The sequence below is a fragment of the Lissotriton vulgaris genome, chromosome 5 (assembly GCF_964263255.1).
Source record: "Lissotriton vulgaris chromosome 5, aLisVul1.2, whole genome shotgun sequence".
Classification (NCBI taxonomy): Eukaryota; Metazoa; Chordata; class Amphibia; order Caudata; family Salamandridae; genus Lissotriton; species Lissotriton vulgaris.
In genome coordinates this window covers 1,502,069,950-1,502,084,170 of record NC_141693.1, presented here as the reverse complement: position 1 = coordinate 1,502,084,170, position 14,221 = coordinate 1,502,069,950, and the positions used below count along the sequence as shown (strand labels likewise).

The following is a 14,221-nucleotide window of genomic DNA, read 5'->3' as shown; positions in this document are numbered from 1 at the left end:
AAGTCATTTTGTCCTTGTTTCATGTCAATGTAAACACAAAACCCCATCAAACAGACCTGCCACCCTCACTCCACCCTCCCCCAATCCCGGCATGGTTGCATATGGTTAATACACCTGATGACTGTACACTGTTACGTACGACATTTCTCCCTATCCAATCCAGCATTCCCATCTCACAGAGACAACTCAGAATTTACAATAAATCACTGCAAGTCTGGATTCCCAAGGAGGTAACCCGTCAGGGGGGCCCAGAAGTCCTTAGGGCGTGAGGCCTCAGGCAGCTCCTCTGCGTATATACCCAACTGATACCTGCAGTATAGCAAGTCGTGGATCCACCTCTGAACGGTCGGAACAGTTTTCGATCACCAACACTGTGCTACTGCCCGCTTGGCGAACAGAGTCGAAATGGCCACCAGCCATCTATTGCAGGGGTAAGCTTCTGCACCCAGCCCAACAAGCATACAACCGACACACACTCAACAGTTTTCATGACAACAGTCGTAAGTATGCACATGACCTTCAACCAGAAATTATATATACCAGTGCAGTTCCAGGCAAGATGGATGAAAACTGCATCTGCCTGCCCACGGCGCACACAACATGCATTCTCCCGTAAACCAAACCTTTGCAGCTGTTGCGGTGTATAATAAAGCTGGTGTATGTATTTAAAATGAATTATGCAAAGGTTGCAGTTCGCCATCAAGAGCCCAGTTAATGTACAGCAAAACTTCCAGGCATCCAACAGTAGCGTGTCGCTCAGGATTGCATTCCACTTGTTGTAGGATGGGGAGTCGCTAAGATCGGTCTCCCAGGCTTTGCAATGTACAGGGCTAATCTCCGCACGCGGACTCCCCACTCCACCTGTCAAGGCAGCAGCAACTAGAGGCAATGTGAGCACCGAATCAACCTCAACAGCCGTATGTGGCTGGAACTTCTGAGGATAGTACCAAAAATGCGCATATTACCCCTGTGCGCATAAGTAATATAGGCGCAAATCAGGAGTCTCAAAACCACTGCGCTCAGACGGTTGAACCAGCACACTCCAGCTGCAGCGGGGCTTCTTACCCCCCAAAGAAACGTCAACAAGGTCGACTACAGTGTATTAAACATCGCGAACTTTAAGCGAATGGGAATATTAACAAACAAGTAAAGCAGCTTGGTTAAAAAGGTCATATTTATGACCGATATGCGGACCGCAAGAGAAAGAGGGAGTTTAGCCTAGCGCTCAGCCTGTACGGTAATCGTGTTAATAGCTCGACCATAGTTAGCGGTGATCATAACCTCCGGGTCCCTGTGCACCCAAACACCCAGGTCTATCTCCCTGGTGCCAGCTGTAAGCTGGAACACAGTAGATTTAGCCCAGTTGATGTCCAGGCCAGAGTATCCTTCAAACCGTATATACTCTCGCAACAGTTCCAAAAGATGTATGGCAGGGTCGCAGACGTAGAGCAGCATATCCTCTGCATACAGCGACACCACTAGGGGCCGCTGTCTAAACCGCAGCTCCGCCCTAGCATGTCTCTGACGCAATTTACACACCAGCGGCTCAAGGGCCAGCGCAAAAAGCATGGGCCACAGGGGGCGCCCGCTGCCGCATGCTACAGTGGATGGGCAATGCAGCAGATACTCAGCTATTTACACGAATCCGGGCCACTGGTGCAGTATACAAAAGATAGATCCACTTTTAAAAAAAATGGTGGAAAGCGCATTTGTAACAAGACAGTAAACATATACTCGCGCTGGAGAGAATCAAACGCCTTGGCGGCATCTAGAAGCGCTGCCACTGACTGAAAAATAATGCTCGAAATGGTGTAATGTAGAAAAGATGGTACGGAGGTTGTGCGACGTGAATCTAGAGGGCACAAACCCCGACTGGTCCGGGAGTACACGATTAGGGACTAATGGCTGGAGTCTGGTAGCAATCATTCACGCCAATACTTTGGCATCTATGTTGAGGATTGATAGCGGCCGTTAAGAGTCGCAAGCGTTTGCCGCCTTGTAAGGCTTCAAGAGAAGTACCAAGAGAACCTCCCTAAGAGAGGGAGGTAGAGAACCTGAGTCATACGCCTCCACATAAACCTCCAGCACCGCAGTGCCAGATCATCTGCATAGGCCTTATAAAACTCACTGGCGAGTCTATCCAAGCCAGCCACTTTACAAGTGGGGAGCGACATAATAGCTAATTTAACACCGTCAACGTCAAATGGCTGTGTGATATATTATCGCTGTGCCGAGGACAACCCTCCCAGGGCCACGTCCTCTAAATATGCATTAATTTCGGCAGGAGGCAGATAAGCATGCTCCCCATACAGGTCTGAGTAAAAGTCCAGCACCACCCTACTTATTCCTGAGGTGTCATAGTGTGCCACTCCCCCCCCAATCCAGCAATTCGGTAATGTAAGCCTGGCTACGTGGAGCCGCCTATTTCTGAGCCAGCGAGCGGCTAGGTCGCCCTCCCCATAATATCGAGCAGTGCGTCAGTGAGATCTGTGCATCATTTCTTGGTCCACCGTCTCGTTATGTTCTGATACGAGCTCACGGTTCTTAGATAGGAGTTCGGGGGCAGGGTTTCAAGGCGACTATCTCCGCTGCGAGCCTTCCAATTTTAGAAAGCAGATCTTTTAAAACCCCAGCTTGCGCTCCAATACATACCCCCCGAATCGTAACCTTAAACGCCTCCCACAAGACTCCCTCGTTCTCAACCGTACTGACATTTTCCGTGAAGTAGTTATGTATAGCTTCACCAACAGTATGTTTAAAGACGAGATCAGTCAAAGATGACGGCGGCAAACGCCATGAGATAGGAGGCCTTGCATAATCAGGCACCTGCAGCTCAAGAGATACAGGAGAATGGTCAGAAAGAGTTTTAGTCAAATGTTGAACGTCGACCACCCAGGGACATACTGTCTCTGACAAAAGCCAATGGTCCAGGCGGGACCACGTACCATGTACACTGGAAATAAAAGTATTTTCCCTGGCGCCAGAATGCCCCATGCGCCAGATGTCATGCAGATTACCAGCACCCATTATTCCCAGGAGGACATCTGTGGATAGCCTGTGTCTCGCCACCCCGGAGCCCTCCCTATCCACAGCCATATCCAAGCAAGTATTAATATCCCCCACCCCAAATAATGTCAGCAGCAGGAAAAGCAGAAACACGGCGCCACACATCCACAAATAGGAGTGATCGTCCACATTAGGACCATAAACATTCACCAAAAGCACACTCATGCCTCTTATCGTCCCATGTACAATAGCCAATCGGACCTGCTCATCCACATCCGCTCCATGCACTCAAAATGGTATTCCCTTCTTAATGAGAATCATCAGTCCCCGTGAGTAAGTAGAATAAGAGGAGGCTACCCTCACCCCCGCCCATCTCGTACCCCCGTTCTTCTCAGAGAGCTTAAGAGCTTAGTAAGGTGGGTCTCCTGCAGTAAGGCGACCTGGACATTCAGCCTGTCCAGGCAAGCAATCGCAGTGCAAATCTTCTTGGGACTGTTAAGGTCACGAACATTCCAAGGGAGGAATCTTAATTTACTGCCCATGTGTCATATAATCGTGAAGCACTTGAAAATATGTGATAAATCAGACACATCCTGTCGCCAGGGTGTATACATACCGTGTTCAACACATGCTTCCGATACCCAACCCCCACTCCCTGCAAACCCACCACCCATTTCGGCACCCCCAACTTGCCAAAGCCATCCCAGGAGTGACTTAACAAACCCCAGAAAGGACAATAAAGAAATAGCTTAGTGTGGGGAACTCCCATACAGGGGGCATCAGAGTGCTACTGCCCTCCCACTTCGTAGGAGGTGGCTGATCAGATCTAGTACACGTGCTACCATTCGAGAACAAATACTAAAACATAAGGCATCCATCCAGTATACATATAACATAAGAAAACTTGCCATGCCCATATATGTTAGTAGCAGTGAACATATAATCCTATCACATTAGGCGAATCCCACCAACAGGACTCACAGAGCAAACACAGTGAGAGCCCTCATTGAATATCATAATTCCTCCTCCCCATGTTCAGTTTCGGCCTCACGTCGCTGTCTCTTCAATTGTTTCGCGTGCTCCATCCCTGCCTTAGGGGTCGAAAAGATCTTGAAATTTCCCTTTGACCCCACACAGAGACTCACGGGATACAATATGGCGTAAGGAATGTTTTCGGATTGGAGAAATTTTTTGACTGCACCATACTCACGCCGCGCAGATTGAACTGCAACAGTAAAATCAGGGACAAAGGACAGTGTGTTCCCCTGATGATAAATGTTGCCCCAGCCGTAAGATGACATCACGATCCCGGTAATTCAAGAGCGAGCTATTATGGGACGAGGCGGAGCACCAAGGACCGGTCACGCTACCAAAGAGCGGTGGGCACGCTCTACTACAAACATGGAGGATAGGTGCTCAGAACCAAATATTTCATTGAGTAGAGTCTCAATGAAATGCTCCATTCTACCAGTCTTCGTTGACTCGGGAAGGCCCGTATTTAGAATATTATTCCTTCTAGACCGGGCCTCCAAGTCCTCGTTCTTGGCCTGTATGAGGGCTAAGACCTTTTCCATATTGAGGGTCTTACTAGTTACGTCGCTGAGTCTATCTTCAGTGTTAGAGACCCTCTGCTCCACCTCTCTCATTCTTGCAGTCTGCTTTTCTAATTGCGAGGACATATGGTCCAGCCTATGATTTATAGTCGACATGGAGACTCTTTTACATCGCCAGCAGCCTGGATTCCAGATTTGGCGGACCATCTCCTTTTTCATCAGCCTCAGAGTCAGAGGCCGCTTTTTGTTGGGCCCTGCCTAACTTTCGAGCCTCAAACGTGAGGCGGGTCTGCCACATGTCCTGCTTCCCCATAGTAAGTGACAGGGAGTGCACGGAATTGAAAATAACCCTGGCAATATGGCAGAGCAATGAACTAGCTCCTCAACATCGGAGATTAATGCCTTCACAGACACTCCAGCAATCGGAGTCAAGGCAGCGCAGCAGATCGTGAACAAATGACTCGACAAGGCAGTACTGCAACTCTTCAGCTGTGTTTTTGCTCCCATCAGGTACCAGTACTCGAGCAGTGAACACAGCCCTACACTCCTGAAGCACAATGGGAACAGACTGACAACGGTCCCAGGTGCATCCTATCACATAGCAGCTCCTCCTGAGAGCCCTGGTGGGACAGGTTCCCAAACAACAGGCAAACATCGGGGTACTCTGCAAGACAAGGCAGCAAGTTGTTCACTAAGAGTTCTCCATAAGGCACTCTGAAATGCCACGCAATCCGTTTGTCCCCACAGTCCAGATCGGGGTAGGTCCAAGGAATAAGATGGAAGTGGCTGGAGTATGCAGATTAGGAATTGTGGCAACAGAGTCAGTCCCTTACCACAGGCCGCAAAGAGACATCACTGGGCAGCCGTTCCTTCCCACTGATGCACAGATAGGTGGTTAGGCCCCCGCTGGCCCGGGTACTCAATCCCAGGGATATGTTGGAACCATGCATGCGGGCTTCCCCATAGGACACAGAGGTGCACCATTGTAAAGATGGGTCATAGTCTGGATATCTTCGTCAAGTACTTTATTGGCAACCCTGCTTAACGTGGCAGGAACGATCTTCACAAATGCTCAGTCTCCCATCAACTGTCCCACCCTGGAACCCCACATAGACATTCCTATTCTTAGAACCTACCCACATTCCTTACAAGAATACTACAACACAACACATCTTCCCCCTTACAATAATAAATAACAAAAGGAACTATATACAACAACAAAAAGGAGAAAAAAAAAACAAATGATAAATTAAGCAGACTAACATATAATCTCTGAGTCTGTGAGGAGTATTAATGACTCCTCCAAATCTTCCCAATCTCATTGTATCTGTATGAGGTTGTTCACCCAAATCTTCACCTTCTATGCAATTCCCTTCCTCAATTCTCTCCTCATCTTCCATAGTATCCTCCACTTCATCTTCCCACAACCATTCTCCAAACATAGCTGCAGTTTCCCCAACATCCTCCTCCTCTGCTTTTTTAACATTTTTACATTTTGCAATTCGACTCATATGCCATACCCGACCATCGCTAAGTCTGGCCGAATTTTTTAGACACTCCACAACCTTACAAGGTTTAGAAAAAACACTTTCTCCCTTTGCCACTTTACCCCACTTCTTGGTTTTTACCCAATCTCCTACAGCAGGCTCTTCCACTCTTGTCACATTTTTTTAAATCATAATTCCTTTTGTACACTTGTTGTGCTTTTATGATATTCTCCTTTACTTTTTCTGGTGACCATTCAACGTTTTTTGTACTATTCATCCAACCAGAATTGTCTCTTGTGATCGGTTCTCTACCCCTCATCATCACAAATGGACTCAAACCGGTGAGAGAAGGTGTGAGACGATAACCCCACAACATTTTTTTAGCTCAACTTCCCAATCCTTTTTATTCTGGCATGCAATTTGTATTGTTCCTTTAATGACGCAATTAAATCGCTCAACAGCTCCATTACCAGAGGGATGGTACACAGATGTCAACGCATGTGTAATGACATTCCTTTTTAAAAAATCTTCTACCTTCACTGCCGTAAAATGTGTTCCATTATCGCTGATAATTCTTTTCGGCAATCCTTCTCTCAAGAATAAACCCTTAAGAAAGTAGACTACAGTTTCTGCATCAGCTTTTTTTACAATTTCCAATTCAACCCATTTACTAAAGTAGTCTATTAAAACTATAATAAACCTACCCTCATACTTGTTCTGAACTGGACCAACAAAATCAATTGCAATCAAATCCCAAACCATTTCAGGACATTTCACAGGTGACAATGGTGGTTTCAACGTCGTCAAACTTGTATCCGAATCAGCACATTCCTTGCACTCCCTCACCACTCTTTCCACCTCAATATCTACACCTGGCCACCAATATGAGTTCTTAACTCTTTTCTTGGTCCTAACAATCCCAAAATGCCCTTCATGACATAAATCTACTATTCTTTTCCTCAGGGTTTTAGGTGGTACAATCTTTCCTCCTCTGAAAATAGATCCTGACTCTACACTCAACTCACTTCTTACCTCCCAAAAATTCCTTTCCTCTTCCACATCTGGTTTCCTTCCACCCCAACCTTCTAAAACCCTCTCTCTTACTTTCTCCAACAACTCGTCTTTTCCATAATGCTCAAGCCACTCTTTTTCTGCAATCAATTCCTCAAAGTCTTCCTCCACAACAGCAATTTGATAATCATCCCATTCACTTCTAGGTACTTCTTTGATTGGTAAAGGCATTCTACTTAAACAGTCTGCAAATTTATTCTGTATTCCTGGAACATATTTAATCCTGTAATTGTAATCCTGCAATCTCATAGAAAGTCTTGCAATTCTCGCTGATGCCCTAACCATTCCTTTTGTAGTCAACAAATTCACTAGTGGTTTATGGTCCGTTCTTACATCAAACTAATTTCCCCATAAATACACTCTGAAGAGCTTCATGCCCCACACACAACCAAGGGTCCCCCTTTCAATTACTGAATACAGTTCCTCTGCTGGTGTCAAACTTCTTGATGCAAATCCAATTACAACTTCTTTCTCCCCACCTTCATTTTGCGTCAAAACCGCACCCAAACCTTTTCCACTTGCATCCACTGTTAACACACTCCTCAAATCCGGATCAAATCCCTTAATTGGTGTGGCACAACAAATATCTCTTTTAAGGACCTCAACACTTTTCTTACACCTCTCATTCCATTCGAACTTACTTTCTTGTTTCAACAACTGTCTTAAATCATAGGACTTCTCTGAAAAATGATTTACAAATTTCGAATAATACTCCGTCAGCCCTAAAAACGAACGGAGTTCATCCTTATTCTTAGGCTCCGGAGCCTCACTCACTGCCTGTAGTAATTCCTTCTTTGGAGAGATACCATCTGCACCAATACTATGACCTAAATAAGCCACTTTTTGCTTAGCAAATTTACACTTTCCATATTCTGCTGTCAACCCCTTATTTCTCAAAACATTGAAAACATCAATCAATCTCAGGTCATGAATCTTCCTATTCTCTCCCATCACCAATATGTCGTCCTGGAAAAACAACACTCCTGAAATCCCTCTTAAAATTTCACTCATAATCCTCTGAAAAACTGCCGCCGCAGAGGCTAGCCCAAACGGCATCCTGACATATTGGAAACACCCAAAAGGTGTAATAAAGGACGTTATCTTCCTGCTTTCTTTGTGCAATTGAACCTGATGGTACGCTGACGATAGATCAACTGTTGAAAACCATCTCATGCCCTTCGTTCTGGCCAACAACTCATTAATCTTTGGTAAGGGGTATTTATCTACCAAAATCTCTTTGTTCACACCTCTCAAATCCACACAAAGTCTAATCTTTCCATTCGATTTCCTTGCTACCACAATCGGAGACATCCATACAGACGACTCTATTCTCTCGATAATTCCAGATGTCTCCAACCTATCCAACTCTTTCTCCAATTCATTCCTCACTGTAAATGGAACATTTCTTACTTTATAATTTACAGGAACAGCATTCTCTTTCAACTTTATTTCATGCTTGAACCCCTTAAGCACACCAATTTTTCCTGAGAATACATCACTGTATTCTTCTTTAATTTTTTTTGTAAAATCATCATCCTCTTCTAGTACCATAACTTGCTCTTTCGCATTAGGGTTAAGTATAATATCTAAGCTCGCTTGATCTTTCCATCCTAAAACACTTGGTCCATACTCTGCCACATACATCCTTCCCTCTGCTACTCTCCCTTTGAACACAAATGTAACATCTCTACACCCTAGAATAGGAATCCTTTTGCCAGTGAATCCTCTCGGATTGATGCCACTTTCCATTAAATCCATGCCAATTTCTTTCTCAAACTTTTCCTTCCACATATCCAAATTGACAATAGTATACGGCGATCCTGAATCAGCCACTAATATTACTTTAACCCCCGCCACTTCAATTTCACTTTTTGGTTTGTTCCTACCATTACCCTTCACATCCAAAATAAAGTCTCTTATTATAAAAATGTCATCATCATCTGAATCGTCTTCTTCATTCTGCTTCCTTTTTTCGTCTTCTTCCTCTGTCACATATTTTATTCTTGCAGACTTTTCCTTTCTATAACAAACTCTTGCATAGTGACCAATTAATCCACACACTGTACATTTCTGATCTTTTGCTCTACATGCTTGACTGTTCGCCAAATGTGTATAACTTCCGCATCTATAACACGCCAAATTGGTAGTGCCTTCTCTTCTGTATTCATTCTTTGTGCCTTGAAAATACTTCTTCTCTGACTTCCTCTCATTAAATTTATCTCTCTTCTCTGCACCAACACTGCTCGCTCTTATCGTCTTCCTTACAACGCAAAGAAATGCTGTGACTATTCCAACTGGCGAACTAGAGCAGCAAATTCGACAGCAGGTAACGCGAACACATACTACCTGAAGCGAACCCAAATTACAGAAAAATCTACTGCGATTCTTATTTGAACCCAATCAATGCTGATTAAAACGTGAGAGCTACAACTGTCAATTACAGTACTGGTTTATTTACTGTCTGCATTGACGCTGTACACTGATGAATATATGCAGACCACTACTGGTTTCTGCTTGTTTTTGGGGTGCGCAGTGGACACAAGTGTATATTATGGGGAATATGCTACTTGAAATTGCTACTGTTTTCTCCAGCGAAAGCAGTAAACCCTCACTCGTGCTATTAATGAGAATACTGAACTTCAGAGCACTGGCCGCCTTTCCCAGCTTGGTGTTTGATGTAACTTCCAAAGCAAAAAGACGAAAGGCACGGAGTGTAGGGATGGGAAGTCCCAGGCTCTTAACCTACCAGAGATGGAGAGGGAGCCGGAGACGGAGGGAGAGGGGATGGATAGACAGAGTGTTTGTGTGGCGTGAAGGTGCATGTCATTTGTGCTTGTGTTTGCATATTGGCGACTGCATGTATGACTTCGTACAGATTGTGTCTTTACGTGTGTCATTACTAATGTAATTTCAACCATGACTGTGCCGCTGATAACATGGGAACTGTTAATGGTATCTTAAATAAGCTCCTGTCTGAAGGCTGGGACAGCCCTTTGGAATTTATGGCTGCTTTGCTAGAACAAGAAAAAGAAGTAATACAACAGTGTTACCTACTGCACACAACTGATATTACGAATGGAGAGCATACTAAGCAAAAGCAAACCAGCAGGCAAGAGACTGTGGCGTTACCTCTACACCTGACGACTTTGGGCCTTGGGACCCGGGATTCGTACAGATTGTGTCTTTACGTGTGTCATTACTAATGTAATTTCAACCATGACTGTGCCGCTGATAACATGGGAACTGTTAATGGTATCTTAAATAAGCTCCTGTCTGAAGGCTGGGACAGCCCTTTGGAATTTATGGCTGCTTTGCTAGAACAAGAAAAAGAAGTAATACAACAGTGTTACCTACTGCACACAACTGATATTACGAATGGAGAGCATACTAAGCAAAAGCAAACCAGCAGGCAAGAGACTGTGGCGTTACCTCTACACCTGACGACTTTGGGCCTTGGGACCCGGGATTGAGTCTCGGCGTCAATAAAACAGTGTCTTTAAAAATAACAAATAGAATGTAAATACATGATGATCGATTTTCACTAAAACAATGGTAGGAATACTGATGAACCCCCCAAAAAGTCAAGCAGGAGCAGTTGGGGGCTGCGCTGTCGGGATGACCATGAGAAACCGTCAACGCGGAGGGAGAGTGGTGAGGAGTGCCGACAGGGGTAGTACCGAAAACAAAATAAAATTAACAATGCGCAAAGTATGTAAAAGTATTAAAATAGAGAATACCATTATGCGCAGCTTTTGCAGAACATGCATCAGCCTTGAAGCGGAAGCACTGGTCAATGATTTCGCCTGGAACCTTTCAGCCTGTGCTAAGTAACGATAACATGCACAAGCAGAGGCAGGCCAACAAAAAGAAAAGAGTGCTCTCCAAGTCCCAAAAATTAAAATGAAGAGTAACAGCACATGTAACGGGGGCAGTCCTCATTAGAAGTCACAAAAGTAGAAAAGGAAGAACTACTAAGCATAATAACTAATGAAAAGCAGGGATTTAGGAAGGACAGCAAAAGTAACTCATGAAAAAGATGGGTGTTTTTTTCAAGCCCATAGATACAGCATGTCTTGAAGAACCACAGACTGGCTCGAAGAGACAGCGCTAGCACTGCCTAGGCAAGACCTAAAAACAATAGTCTTCTGTACGTACTGCTGCGAAACTGTGTTCTTGAGCATCTTCCCATTCATTTCAGTTTGTCTCTCCTGCTGTCAGTTCTAAAGTACAAATTCAATCATGCACTCGAGTAATCAGGCAAATCGTGCTGGGGCAACTTTAGCAGTGCTCCTATCTTGCTTGCCTCGCTCTCTCGCCAGTCATCATTTGTAGGAGATTGAAGGAAACACCATAATAAAGAGTGCGTAGCCCTGCAAGTCGGATAAGTAATCTGAATGATTTTATAAATGGAATCATTTAAATGATATCTCTGACTTACGGTGGAAAGCCTTTATTTAGCGAGCTAGTGTAAAATGAACTGGGTCACTATGTTAAGGTTATAAAATCTTAATTTGTAAGCTAAACTGCTTAAAACGAAGGTTTTTTTTAACCAGAAAAATAGAGACGTGTGAGAGAAAAGAATGAGGAGGAACCTGCTTGCACAAAAATAATGAACTCTTTAAAGGTACCATCACACGTATTATTTAAGTCACACACTCCCCTTTTGAAAAATTTCAAGATGCTTCTGCTTTAAGAAATTGCCATTTTCACTTTTCTTGTATATTTTTAAGGGTTTCATTTCTTATGTGCATACATTTAAAGTGATGTTTGCCTCGAATTACATAACTAATACTGGGAGCACACACCATTGCAAAGTCCTGTAAATTTCTTACGTGCCTGGAGGAGAGTCCCCTTAAAAAAAAATATGTGCCATCGCAGTGCTACCCTCGACGCCGAAGGTTTGCTCAGAAGACCATAGTCAGCCATATTCAATATCATTGTGCTAAATACCAAGGCCGCGTAGTTGTGATTGAGCCTGATGCATCTTTAATCCACCACCAGGCACTTAAGGCCCCTTTAACTCGTCCTTTCAGGTTCCTGCTTTCTCACTTTGAGACGTTTTTCCATCTTTCTCTTGCTTCTTCTTTCCTCCTTGTGTGTTTGTCTCTCTTTTGCTCTGGATCAAAGTCTGATAAGTAAAAATGAGTGTTGGTGGGCCCTACCCGGAACTGCTGGCTCAAATTAACCATTCGCTACCCACCTTGGGTGTTGGGGTTATTCAGTGCAGATTGCAACATGTGATAAGATAATAAAGTGTGCTCAAGCAGAGGGGTCCACACAGATGGGGGACTGTGACTACTACTGTGGTGGATACAATATGTGACAGGCACCTACCAATGACGGACATGTAGAGAGATGCAAAATCCCTGATGGCTCATTTTCTTGCACAAACTATTCTGTAAAATACACCCTCTAATTTTCAACATTTTCTTGGAAGAGAATACCCCCAGGAACCCCTTGGAAAAGTTGGTCTGGTGTGCACAGGTAGCTAAATCCAATCCGAGTGATGTATTTGCGGCCTCACCACTTTTAACCTGCAACAGCCGCTACTGATTCTCATTGATGATGCTTTCTTTTCAGTGTCAGGAGGCTTGCTGGTTCTTAAACACTGCTTCTTGTCTTATGCTTGTATTTATCTGATAACCGCCTCAAACATAAAACAAGAGGCACATAAAATGTACATTTGATTTAAGGAAGTCTGTATGATACATGTTGTGTATATGAAGTCAACCATTGGGCTTAATGGATATAGGGGATTCTCCAAGTTCTAGTTGTCAGTGTTTGAGTACTATTTTTGTATTTAGGACAGATTGATGGGTTATGTTAACAATGGAAAATGACAGGCTTTTGTGGGGAGATGCAGGGATTTTTAGGGGAGATGATTCTTTGTTGTATTTGTGATTGGTATGCAGAGAAAAATGGTTAGTACGTGGGGGGCAGGGATTGGGTGGATGGAAAGAGAAACCATGAATTTACCTAAGCAGGATTATTAGAAAAGTATAGTCTTGCCAGGGTGTCTCTTTTGTGTGGTTCCGAAGGGCTTTGAACTCCAGGATACACGAGCAGCAAATCTCACAACTCTCTTGTCTTTTGGAGCTCTCTTATTTAAAGTTTATGTAGATATGATCTTAGTGGCTTCTTTTGTATGCACCTACCTGTCTCTCTGTCTCCCCTCAGACATACCGTGAACCAGTCTCAGATTATCAGATCCTGCGTGAGAAAGCGGCATCCCAACGTCGGGACGTGGAGAGGGCCCTCACCCGATTCATAGCAAAGACTGGAGAGACTCACAGCCTGTTCAAGGATGACGTCAGCACATTCCCATGTAAGGGTCACTGTTGTCAGTGGGATCACATGCATCTCTCTCGATGTCAGTACCACAATGTTTGTAGGGATGTACTGATACCCCTCTGTCCCAGCTTCTGCGAGCTTCCTTGCCTCCCTATTATAGAGAAACGTGTGCACAAGTGAAACTAAAGTTCTGACCCTATGAACCTCCCCTCCCGCAGCAGTCATTCAGACACCTCATTGACTCTGAGTGTTGATGAAACATCCTTCCCCCTTCGTTTCAGGAAAGTGTCTAGCCCCTATCAGTCTTTTGGATTACTCCTCAGCCACCTGTCCTTCGGAAGCTTCAATAAACAATTCACCTGTGGGAAGCCTCTGTTTCTGCGAAGCCTTCATTGAACATTTCTCCCATAGAGGCCTCAGTGACTCTGTTTTCTGAAGAGCCTATGTGCTCAAGGTATTACATACAATGGCTCGTGGCAGGTCAAGTCATTTTGCCCGCTCCATCTTTGGGTTATCTCTGAACTCAGTCTGTTGTTGGAAAGTCTCCATGTACCCTTCAGTTCTAGGATCCTTCATGACACTTCATCCCCAGGGATCGTATGTCACTTGGAAATTTCATAAAGCATTCTGTGTCCCTCCTCCCCAAACACCCCCCCCCCCTCCGCCCCCATCTTTTTTCATCTATGTGCCATCTGCCTCTAATGCCCTCTGTCCCTCTAAAAGATTTGTGTCAGTGTGCCCCTGAGAAATCTCATTCAATGTCACAGAAGTTCCTGGGTTCACTTTGGGATTGCAAGCATGCAGGTGTTGCTC

The 14,221-nt window shown here is 44.5% G+C and overlaps 1 protein-coding gene across 1 annotated transcript in view; it reads left to right on the top strand.

Moving 5' to 3' along the window:
• Positions 1-14,221, top strand: part of TAF8 (TATA-box binding protein associated factor 8) — a 75,696-nt gene that overhangs the window by 44,422 nt on the left and 17,053 nt on the right. Inside the window, exon 6 of the mRNA XM_086923520.1 lies at positions 13,295-13,442. Coding sequence (XP_086779646.1) covers positions 13,295-13,442 — 148 coding nt within the window. The remainder of the gene's footprint in view (positions 1-13,294; positions 13,443-14,221) is intronic.